The 9,736-nt window shown below is 44.9% G+C and overlaps 1 protein-coding gene and 1 long non-coding RNA gene across 2 annotated transcripts in view; both read right to left on the reverse strand.

Annotated features, from left to right (window-relative positions):
- The window catches only part of LOC108446045, a 751-nt gene extending 608 nt beyond the window's left edge, over nt 1-143 (reverse strand). Inside the window, exon 1 of the long non-coding RNA XR_001861153.1 lies at nt 9-143. This is a non-coding gene — a long non-coding RNA (uncharacterized LOC108446045). The remainder of the gene's footprint in view (nt 1-8) is intronic.
- A 2,859-nt stretch (nt 144-3,002) lies between these two features.
- TIMMDC1 (translocase of inner mitochondrial membrane domain containing 1) lies at nt 3,003-9,599 on the reverse strand. Its single transcript, XM_017731424.1, has 6 exons — nt 9,582-9,599; nt 8,431-8,693; nt 6,261-6,328; nt 5,310-5,388; nt 4,192-4,302; nt 3,003-3,802 (listed from the first exon to the last, which is right to left on the reverse strand). The coding sequence occupies exons 1-6, from the start codon at nt 9,597-9,599 to the stop codon at nt 3,709-3,711; spliced, it is 633 nt and encodes a 210-aa protein (XP_017586913.1). The 3' UTR covers nt 3,003-3,708.
- Between the last annotated feature and the right edge of the window lie 137 nt (nt 9,600-9,736).

Raw genomic sequence — 9,736 nt, forward strand, 5'->3', positions numbered from 1 at the left:
GAAGTTACCTAGAGGAGGCTAACATTGGACAGGACTCATCTGATCAGGGTGACATTCTTGCCTACTGTGTAGGAAAAAAATATTTCTCATTTTGAGGGGAAAGGAGGAAAATGCCCCAACCCCCAACAAGCTTCCTAAGCAACTCTGCATGCTGACCTAGCTCCACCGTGCCCTGAGTTTGGTTGTTATGTTTTCCCTTTTGCTCTGCAAGCTGTACCCATTCCCTCACTGTTCTATCCACGTTATCAGGGCATACCAAAGCATCTGAAAGCACGATGCCCTCCTCTTTGTGGGATGTGTTGTTACTTGAGCTGCTTATCTTCCTAGGGCACAGCAAAGACATATTCCATCCATTTCACTTTTTTCCTAGTTGGTACATATTGAGAAACTGCTGGAGAAAATAGGAGGATTAAAAGTGGTTTATAGAATATTGAGCTCTGAGATTAAGTAAAAAATAAGACACTGCTACCTTTCTACTCCTGCAGAGTCACACTGTTCCATCATCTTTTTACTGCTTTCCCATTGTACCAAGCATAATGGGAACTTCAGAACATTCTTACAGAGGAGTTTTTGATAGAGAAAAGGAGATAAGCTGGGGCATAAGGAAACAATTGCACTTGTGTGTGTTCTGGTTGCAAACAGAACACAGGTGTTTCCAAAAGGCAGCCTGACCCTACTGCAGGACTTGCATGAGTGACGTGTCTCACACTCTTCAGGTTTCCTGTTCTTTCAGCCTCTGCTTGCTCCTTCCAGCACTAACCACCAGCTTCTTGCAGGCTGACCACCCTCTTTTGGCATTCACTTCCAACTTTGCTCATTTCCAACACCATCCTTCCCTATAACCACACTGCAATTCCACCTTGCCAGCCACACCACAGCTCTGCCAGTTGTACCAGCATGTTTTCCCTCTCACTATCTATACCGTGCTCTGCTTCTGCTCCTGACCAGTGATTGTGCAGCCTCACCGAGAAGGGTTTGTCTTTTGCACTGTACCAAACCTTTCTACATCACCACAGACTCCAGTAACACTTTCAGTAACTAAAGGAAACCAAAAATTTCACTGACAAGTATGTCTAGCATCGGGGGGTTTGTATATGCTTGATGAGCAGGTTATTTTGTTAGTTTTTCCTTAAGCACTAACATTCTGGATCATGTTTTCTACTGCCTTATGCTGTATTCAGTGAATTGCACACAAATGGTTTCTGTGAGACCTTCTCAGCTTCATATCTGTGTCACTGTAGCAGGTGAGCTGCTCTGTTTACCATGGGTGTTTTGTATATTATGTTTTTTCCTGGGGTTCCTCCTTTAATTGTATTAAAAAATTAATTGTAAACTCCATTTCCTTTCCTTAGTAATAAAAGATGTCTGTCTATGTGCTGGAGAGTGGTAGAACCTCTCAGTTACTCACATTAGCCCCAGCCACCATTTCTCAGCATCCAGGTAAGTGATGCAGCTGTTGACAAAGCTGCACCAGGTACAGCTGGCATCAGGCCACAGTTCTGTTTGCTGTGCTGACAGCAATGACAAAATGACACTCAGGTAACCTCACTGTCAGTTTGCCAGGGGTTAGCTGAGCAGTGTAGCTACAGATCATCCTCCGCCCTCCAAACAGGAGGCTCTCTGCAAAAGCAAAACCCAGTGTAAGGTGTTCTCACTGTACCCCTGCTCCTTGGGTTACCTACTCTGAAAGTGGAAGGTTGACAACTTCAGTGCTGCACTTTTGCTGGGGGGTTGGAGGGAGTGGGGATGTGAAGAATCCCTTACAGGTGTATGTAAAAGATAAACTCTGAACCAATTCTTCCCTCCCCATTTGGGAGTCTAAGAAATAAGGAAGTGCAGGGAACTGAGAAACAAATGGCTGCTAATCTTGAGTGTAGCTGGAAGTCTCTGCTTCCCCTGGCTAACAAGCAGCGCAAGAACATGTAGCAGCCCTCCCTTACACAGAGAGAAAATCCACACAACTGCTACACCTTGGCTCTGCCTTCCCTCCCACGGAATAACATCCCTGCAACAATGGCCAGGCATGGGAAAATTAGTATTCTTTAGGCATCACATCAAATAGCACCAAATAGGAATAGAGACAGAGCAATGACACAGCTAAATGTCATCAGAGCTGCTGTACAGATAAGAGTGTGGGATATTGGGTGGGGATGTAATAGCAAAGAGAAAGAAGATAAAAAAGAAGAAGATAAGACATCGCTGTGTAAGCACAATGGCAAAAATGTGACTTAGAAAGGCCTATTTTCTTTTTTTGGGGGGAAAAGGACACCATTACTGTCACCAACACATGCAGAGCTTAAAACAGGAAAAGGGAAAGATATATCCATACCTCTGCTTATTCAGAGCCCTCACTTACACATAGAAAAGGAAAATCAGAGCTGGTTGATGACAACCCTGAAACACACTTATTTCTTCAATGGAAAAATGAGCTACACTGGGGTGTTTAAATAATTAAATGCTCATTTCAAGAGTCAGAAAACACAACACCTTCTTGGAAGCAAACTGTGCCAAAAATCTGCTTTGGGTGGGTGGAATACGCTCCATGGGATCGACTGTTCATATTTCAATCAACACTAATTATCTGGAAAAGAATTCAACCAGAACAGATTCTTTTCTTACGAGAAGAACACCCGAAAATCCTGCCTGGATGTAATTCCTTTTAGTAGGAGAAAAATTTCCAACAAAGAAAGGGAACAGGAATTCTGACCTCCTGCTTTGGGGCAACAGTGATGGGCCACGTCACCCTTCTGAGTACAGACCATTTTACAGTAACTCCAGCACTACCCAGAGGTAACAGCTCTAACTTAAAAGCTCATCTCTGGAACAAAATAATAGAGCTGGCACTTTCCTGGCTCTAGCTTTGTTACTGCCTGGGTAGAGGAATGTCTGGTGGGATCTTAGAGCTCTTCTCATGGAATATCACTCAAGGATGCTTCTCTAGTACCAACACTGTACTAGCACAAGATACCAGCTGTACTGACATAAAGAGCTTATGGACACAGTCACCACTGCTAGATGGCTTTATTGGGCGTCTTAAACCACACTTCCCCCAGAGGTTATCCCCTAATTTCCAACTTTCAAATGAAATTAGAGGCTTTTTTATTGTTAAAACTGTCCACAGTGCCAAGTCTTCCACCATCACCACCAGAAGCAAGTCAGACCTCTGTTGAGGGACCCAAACCATGCCTTTTTCAGGGTGTGTCTATATAATTCCCAGCTCCTCCACCCCTCCTCCACACTGACTGCAAAATACCCCAAGGAACCAAGTAAGAAGCCACTGTCAGCAAGTTCTTCAGGCACTGTCTGAAGAGCTGCTTTCACCAGGGCATAATTAACTTTTGGAATCAGGGCACCTTTAGCACACAATTCATAGGCTCCTTTACCTTGAGCATTTCTACATCGCTGGTGGTTTGGACATTTTCAGCAGTGAAATGAGTTCTAGATGAGGCTCTGGAGCCCTCACTCCCTGCCAAACCTAGATGACACTTCCTGTAAAGTCTGTATTTCCACCTTCTCAGGTGGAACAGGTTTGGCCATTCCAAGCTCTTTGTGCAGTGATATCCATCCCTGAACAATGTTTTCAGCAAAACACTTTTTCACAGGATACAACTGCGTTCACAGACGACTTCCATGATCCCTTCAGGGAAGGCTTTTACAAGCAGGATCAAAATGCTTTGTAGCTTCTTACAACAGAGATCTGGGAAAGACTCAGTAGCTCTTCAGTTCTCTCTCCATCTCTGGTCTTCCCTGGGCATTGTTTTCTGTTTGGCCTAAGACTTCAGTCACACTGAGCCTGGATTGCCTACAGAGAGAAGAGAGAGTGCAAAGCAATTTTATGCCTGTATCCTCCTGACAGAGACATAACTGCAGAATCCTGGCTCTTGAAAATTTCTTCTAGAACTAGTAGGTTTCAGTAATTTACATGACCAGTGTTATGGCCTTTCTTCCCCCAAGCCTCCAGCTATCCTCCTTCTTTCCTCTCTTTAATGCGGATGGAAAGAAGGCAGCAACAAAGGGAAGACTGGGAAGACTAAATGGGCAGTTCTCAAACTGGTATGTGAACAACACCAACAACCAAGAGAAGAACGGAGGTTTGGAAAGCCTACGGTGCCGTGGTTTCTTTAAATGTTTGAACACACAGACCCAGACACCCTCTAGTCCACTACTGGAAGGGGCAGAGCTGTTCCTGACCACTCTGCCAGCCTCTGTTCGTACAGCTCCCTGCGCTCACGACTCCTCTTCTCCTGCAAGGTCTCGCCAGCCAAGCCATACATTGCCATTAGGAGGCCTCCTGCAGGGATCCTGGAGGAGGAAGCAGAGAAGTCGTCAGTCACCAAGGGGACACACAACAGCAATAACTTACTGGCATCAGCAAAAGGAGCGTGCAGGGGCCAGATGTCACATTAGGGGAGCATCACGTTCCTCAACACCCACATCACACCACAGTCTAAGGTATTCCTGTTCTACTGTCACAGCCTCTCTTCAGCTGTGACTCACTGGAGCCCCTGTGATAACATATTTTGAATTTACTCATTGACAGGCACACAAAGGACTAAGGGGTGGAAGGATTTATGGTGCCCAGTGAAGACCCCATAGAACACCTAACCCATAATTCAGACAGTGACATCCCGCTTAGCTCCCATCCAGCTCCTGAAGTACTTGTGTTTTCACTGGTAAAGCTCCCTAGGATGCTTCCAAACATGCCCACAGCTGACACCATCCTGATGGTGCCAAGCAACACAAATAAAGCTATTCTCTTGTTCAGGTAGGATCCCTATATTCACTTGGGAGGATATTTACAGGTCAGCACTTTGAGAAGAAATCCCAGCCCTGCTTGAAAAGTCAGATTTCTCCTAAGCTAGAGGTTATCGTCCTGAAGGACAGGACCTCTGAGAGAGAACTATGGGTTCCTCCATACCCCTGGGAGGTTTAGGAGATTCATGACTGCAAGACACACACAAAGACATGTGTCACCTTACAGCCCAGCCATGCAGCTACTCCCTCAGTGTTTCCTAATGGCTGCTGCTCCACATTTCAGCTTTGGTGGAGCCTATGTTGTCTCCTCTAGTATGCAAACAGCAGCAAATAAGATGCCCTACTGAGAACACTGAGGTCTCACTACTGAGAGAGCAGCAAAACACATCAAGAAACAAAGAAGAAAAATAAAGCAGTTTAAAAGTTGGAAGAAAAGTGATCATTATGAGATCCCAAGAGAGATACAGAAAATCTCTCAAGACAAGAGAGGAAGGGGAGCTCCTGTAGCCCCACCTATGATTCCAGGCTTGGTGTGTGCAGCAGTCACAACTCACCCAAACGCCGTTCCGAACACGATGCCCCCTGCCAGGCCCTGCAGGCCCAAGTGCATTCTGAAAAGGGATCCAGTGAAGGCTAAAAAAAGAACAAACCCACTGAAACCAGAAACAGGCCCCCACAGCCACCTCACACTGACATACGGAGTTGCTTTGCTGCATTTATCTTCTCCATGAGCTGGTATCTGCTTTTAAGAGAGCAGAAACCAAGTGCCATGGCCAGTGGGATGGAACCTCACCACACGGTCACTATGGTCTCTGCACTGAAACATTGCACAAAGTTCCTTCTGCTTCAGAAAAACTGCCGAAGTTTTTCTCATAGCAAACAAGTATCTATGAAAGTAAAACCAAGCTCTCTCTGGGCTGCAGCATGATCTCCCCCCCTCCTTTTTTCTGTTCAACAACAGCTAATAATAGTAGCTGCCATGTAAGGCAGAAAGGATCAGTAAAAACTGTATCCAACTGTAAGGGCAATAAAGCCTGTAAAACTGAACAAACAGATCACTTACTCAGGGCCCTGTTGCCAAAAGTAGGCATGCAAAACTTAGCATGAAAAGGGCAGCCTATAAACAGTGTGCTGAATTGTTACCAAGAGTGGAAATAAAAAATGCTTTCCTTGTTAAATAGGTGCTTAGGAGAGCAGGTTATGCACCAAGTGTTGCCTTTACCCCACACAAGCATTTATTTTTACACCCAAAATACTCCAGCAAGTATCTTGAAGATGAACTGATAACCACAAAACTCCCCAATGGTTTCAGCAGCGCATCAGTATCTCTGTTACAAATAAAGGCACACAGCAGGCAAACAACAGAGCAAAGCCAATGGAACAAGAAGCAAAACCCAAGAGCACAGAAGCTGCTCCAGCCCAAGGGATGTGGATACCTGCTTATGCTTTTCTGCTACAGCCCTTGCTTACAAAGAGAAAAGCACACAAGGTTACACCACTCTTACCTCCTGCTGCAGCAAAATTACTGATGGTGGTTTTATCGCGGTACACTGACAGGCCCGTGCTCACCACGCTGCAAAGGTAAGGCAGAGAAGTCAGCAGTTGCACATGGAGAAAGAGAGGTAGCAAAACAGAGCCTGAAATAAAGCTGGATTTCATTAAGCCAGCCCTCAGGTTGCCTCTAACTGCCTGGCTGCCCATCTGTTCAGAGCACACACGTGCCAGCCATGACTTCTGTGACTTTACTGCAGGCAGCTACACAGACAAAGGCCAGGGAATATCAGAGTTCCTGAACTGGATCTGGGATATTCTTTCTATTTCTTTTTTTTAATCCAAGGGTTTTTTTGCCATCATTTAAAATCATAGAATCAGAATGGTTTAGGTTGAAAGTGATGTTAATGATCACCCAGTTCCAAGCTCCCACTGTGGGCAGGGGCACCTTCCACTGGACCAGGTTGCTCAGAGCTCCGTTCAGCCTGGCCTTGAACACATCCAGGGATAGGGCATCCACAACTTCTCTGAACTACCTGTTCTAGTGCCTAGGAACATGTAACACAGTCAAGGATAAAAGAATTTGAGCAATGAAAAGGTCCTGTCAGTCAGTCAGTCCTGATATAGGACCTTTATCCCAGAAAGCTGATCCATATGTCAGTAAAATCTTACACGGTCCCCACCACAACACCTAAGTCACACTCATGACCTACAGAGTCACCTACTCTTGCGGCATCAGATTTCCCTCTGGGTAGGTAAACCAGCTCCTCCAAAAGCATCAGCTAAGCCCCAGAACACTCTCTGTTCTCAGTTCAGCAGCCACATCCTCCCCAGCACTTCAGGGAGCCTCCTGTATGACATCAACAAGCCAACAGCAATCATCCTCTCCTTCCTAACACAGATAAACCAAAACAATTTGGGGTCTAATTGTGAAACTTAAAGTTTTCACAGCTGCAGGATGAAACTTTCAGCTTGGGCTTTACAGAAACAATGCTGAGCAGCAAGTATCTTCATTCAGAACCTTTTCCAAAGGGCTGGTGAAAAAGGGGCTGATCTGACTGCAGGGGAGACACCTGGTGGAAGATGACGGGGTTACATGTCAAATCCAAAGAAATCTAGGAAAACCCAAAGAAATCAAAAGCTCCAGGAGAGAAAGCAAACAGCACGCTAACTAAGCCTAAAAACATACCAAACTAAAAACATACCATACCTAAAAAAATACCAAACTAAAAGGTGCCAAAGAAATTGAGAGAGAGCAAGGAAGAAACTCAGAAAGAAACAAAAAAATTAGGGAGACAGAAATACAAAATAATGCCAGTCAATACTGTGGGATCTTAAAAGCAGAAGGAGAATTTAAACAGAACATACCTGCAGAGAGAGTCAATGCAGGTTTAGGACAACACAAAAATTTACTAGTTTGAACAACAGGGAAGGAGATATTTCTAGTTTAAAAGGGCTTAGCTCAGAAGACCACGCTTAGTTTGATGTTCTATTGCCCTGAAACACCCAAGGAAGAAAATCAGGGAAGCAGAACACTATCTCTGCATTGGTTCTGTGTGTGTAGGAAAAATCTGAAGGCCTACAGAGGTCCATAGAACTGGTAGGTCTGATATGCAGCAACTGCTCAAGAACAAGACAATCCCTTGCAAGGGTCTGAGGACAAGAACAAAGAATTGTGAGCAACACCAGTGTATATAAACTAGGAGTAGTGACAATTGTGAATAGCACCAGCATATACAAACTAGCAGTAATGAGACATAGAAGAAAGGACAAGTATCAGTGTGGGTTAGAAAGCACTTCCAGGAACTGCCAACACTGTAACACTCCCTCAGAGAAAAATACACAAAAAGAGATGAAGCAAAAGCAGAAAGAAGCTGTCAAGAAAGGGAAGAACAGTATTCAAGTCAGTGACAGAAGGGATTAGATGTACGAACAGGGCTTTTCCATGTTTAGGGCTTGTGTTGGTTCATTAGCAGATGTGAATTCTGGGGCAATTCTAAAAAGTTAAACCCTCTTCATGCTCATGCCTGATCAACCAGACCCACGTTAAGGCAACACCGGGAGCCTCAATCAATCACCAGAGCTGTGGGCACTGCTGGCATGGAAAGCTCTCGGCCACTGGTGCTGAAGGACAAGCACGAGCACAAGGCAGCTCTGCTCCCACTGCCATGGGGAAACACTCACTTGAATATCGTGGTGAAAGCCGTGACCCTCCAGCTCCAGCGCCAGCCGTAGCGGATGAAACTCCGGAGACCAGCACGGTGTGCAGATTGCTGAGGGGACAGAGAGGAGGTGTCACAGGTCACAGCCCCTCCTCCTGCCAGCACCACTGGCCCACTGCCAGCCAGGCCACGGGACTGATGTCCCTTGGGACTGATACCCCAGCTCTGAGGGATCAACTCAGACACCTTCAGAGGAAAAGCTGCTCCCAGCCACCAATAGGAAAACTAAGAATCATGTCCAGTTTGGAATGTCAACTGGTCTTTCTAATCCTGCTGCTGAAAGACATCTGGGTGGACTGGGAGGGCTCTTCGAGGACAGTACAGGAAAGCAACAGAGGAGAAGGGGGAAAAACTAGAAATTACTTCATTATTATTAGTTTGTAAGTATTAATAAATAATAACCATCAATAAATAATAATAAGTAAATAATAACCATCTACATTAAATGTTAAGATACCATCAAGCTCTGCAGTTTAACACTGGCACTTAAAAGTTTGAAAAGAAGAGGGTCTTTAAAATACGTGATAAACAGAAGCTTCACAAAAATTAAAAATGTTGCAGTTAATACTATGAAAGTAAATAATTTTTCTCTTCCAATGCTTGTGCTGTAGGTGCTTAGCCTGGGTTCAGATATACCAGAGAGTCACCAGAATGAAGCCAGGCAGTGGTAATTTGCAGATCACTACATCAGGGGCCAAATCTAATTGTAAGTGATGCAAAATTTACATCGGGCAGATTTTTGAAGGGGTTTTCTTCCTCATAATCCAGGTAACCAACCCTTTAATTGAATAGCAAACACCTAGAAGTTCAAATACATCTATAAAGTGTCACAAATGTTCTTTGTTGCGCTGTTGTTCTAAAAGAATTTTAAATGGTCTTAAAATGAGTCACATTAATAAGACAAGAGTACAATCCCAGTTTGATACTATGAAGTCTCCTGTCAGCACACTAAAATTTAAAAGCAGAAAGCCTTTTCGAGACATATTAATCAGCCATTTAACAGAAAGGTAAACTTTGTTACCAACTTTCTCTGTAACGAAGGACACTTTTTTCAAGCTAACCGCGTGCAATTTGGGTAACGGGGAACAGCTCACTGCCCCAGCAGCAGCTCACCGGGCAGGCTGCACGCATTTACACACTCCCAGCAAACTTTTTGCCACAAAGTACCAGAATCAGGCAAACACACGCGTCCTACACACGAGGCCACCCGGCCTCCTGCGGACGCCGGTGTCACCCCAAATCCCTGCTCCAAGGGCAACTTCCACAGC

This window comes from Corvus brachyrhynchos, unplaced genomic scaffold (assembly GCF_000691975.1).
Source record: "Corvus brachyrhynchos isolate BGI_N302 unplaced genomic scaffold, ASM69197v1 scaffold152, whole genome shotgun sequence".
Classification (NCBI taxonomy): domain Eukaryota; kingdom Metazoa; phylum Chordata; class Aves; order Passeriformes; family Corvidae; genus Corvus; species Corvus brachyrhynchos.

Bases quoted from the DNA above. Each gene is read 5' to 3' on its own strand.
- TIMMDC1 (XM_017731424.1), bottom strand. The intron at 5,389-6,260 runs GTAAGAGTGGTG...TTCTTTTTTTAG, and splicing joins TAATTTTGCTGCAGCAGGAG to CCTTCACTGGATCCCTTTTC. The intron at 4,303-5,309 runs GTGAGTTGTGAC...TTCCTCCTCCAG, and splicing joins GTGTTCGGAACGGCGTTTGG to GATCCCTGCAGGAGGCCTCC.